The sequence below is a fragment of the Drosophila miranda genome (genome assembly GCF_003369915.1).
Source record: "Drosophila miranda strain MSH22 chromosome Y unlocalized genomic scaffold, D.miranda_PacBio2.1 Contig_Y1_pilon, whole genome shotgun sequence".
NCBI lineage: Eukaryota > Metazoa > Arthropoda > Insecta > Diptera > Drosophilidae > Drosophila > Drosophila miranda.
In genome coordinates, this window is record NW_022881603.1 from 52,965,815 (window position 1) to 52,967,156 (window position 1,342).

The 1,342-nt window shown below is 57.8% G+C and overlaps 1 protein-coding gene across 1 annotated transcript; it reads right to left on the reverse strand.

The window, feature by feature from the left end:
- Positions 1–421: 421 nt before the first annotated feature.
- Positions 422–1,135, reverse strand: LOC117192087. Its single transcript, XM_033396788.1, has 3 exons — positions 1,096–1,135; positions 758–1,028; positions 422–692 (listed from the first exon to the last, which is right to left on the reverse strand). Exons 2-3 carry the CDS (start codon positions 862–864, stop codon positions 485–487), a joined length of 315 nt encoding a protein of 104 aa, XP_033252679.1. The 5' UTR covers positions 865–1,028; positions 1,096–1,135; the 3' UTR covers positions 422–484.
- Positions 1,136–1,342: the final 207 nt, after the last annotated feature.

Sequence of the window (1,342 nt, forward strand, 5' to 3'; positions counted from 1 at the left end):
GACGGTCTTCTTCAGGAGCGCCGCCAGGGACAGGATGAATCCCAGGAGGCTGAGGGAGAACAGCCAGGGCGTGGTCATGAGCACGGCAAAGAAGACGAGCGTCTCGTCGCCCCGGGAATTGGCCATGCGCTACAGCAACTGGCGCTGGATGGTGCGCAGCTTGAACTTGCTGTTCCACAATCGGTGGCGCTTCGAGCCGACGGTTTCGTTGAAGCCCACGGTCTTCTCGACCAGCCAGAACACCGCGCAGCACAGCAGTTGCAGCACCAGCAGCACGACCTTGACCACAGCGGTCTCCAAGACGAGGTGGTACAAGGCCACCATGCGCTGACGGTGCTCCGGCTGCATTGTGGAGAGCACGACTGCGCCGAGGGACTCCAGCGGGGAGACCCTGGGGAAGGGCCGTCGGAGAGCTCCTCCACTCCGAGTCCGACTCGGTGCGCTCTATCGAGCTGAACTCGCTCTGGCTCTGACAGGTCTGGCTCTAACAGGAGCACGACTCCTCCTCTTGGTCCTCCTCGGTGGGCATCGAGTAGTCGCCCTCGTAGTCGCCCTCGTAGCGGCAGTCGGAGTACTCTTCGTGGGGGTCGTCGTAGTAGTCTCCGCGGCTGTCCGGAGAAGCGCCGCCTGTCCAGAGGGTGCTCAACACGGGCGGTGGTCCCATCGAAGCCATCTGTGGCACAGCATTGAATCTGCAGGGGAGCCGGGCGTAAGTTATGTCCTGGAGGGAAGGGAAGTCTGGGCTGCTGCCGTTCACCCATCTGAATCCCCCATCGGAGGGAAGGTGGGGCGGTGAGCGTGACCTATTGGACCCATTGGGCGGGACAGCAGAGGACTGGTGTGGATTTGGCCTAGGAAGGGCATCGCATTGAGTCCATTCTTGTCGGCGGAACCTTCGGGGGGACCTGCAGCCCCGGCTGCTGCTGCTGCTGCTGCTGCTGGTCGGTAAAGACGAAGGATCCCATGGATCCGAAAATACCCCGCGAGCGGGTGAATGGGGAACGTGGATTGTTAATAGTTGGATTCATCTGATTCCAGCACCTGTGAGGAAATATTCGTTCATGGGCTTTGTTTTGTATTTGTATTTTTATTTACTTTATGTTCCCTGTGCTTTCGATATTTGCTGCCGTTCTCTGTGTTGTGCCGCTCTATCCAGATATTCGTACTGAATGATTTCCAGAGCCAGTTCTGAACGGCTCCAAGTGATAGTTCAGGGCCCACTTCGATGTTGTGTTTCGAATCACAGGTCAGGTGACGTTCTTTCCCTGGGCAGAGCTGCGACTTGCAATAGTTGATCGGCTTTGTTGGTTTGGGATAGGACTTGCGATAAATACCATGACAC

Bases quoted from the DNA above. Each gene is read 5' to 3' on its own strand.
- LOC117192087 (XM_033396788.1), bottom strand. From the start codon at position 864: ATGCCCTTCCTAGGCCAAATCCACACCAGTCCTCTGCTGTCCCGCCCA. The intron at 693-757 runs GTGAACGGCAGC...GCTCCCCTGCAG, and splicing joins CCGATGGGGGATTCAGATGG to ATTCAATGCTGTGCCACAGA.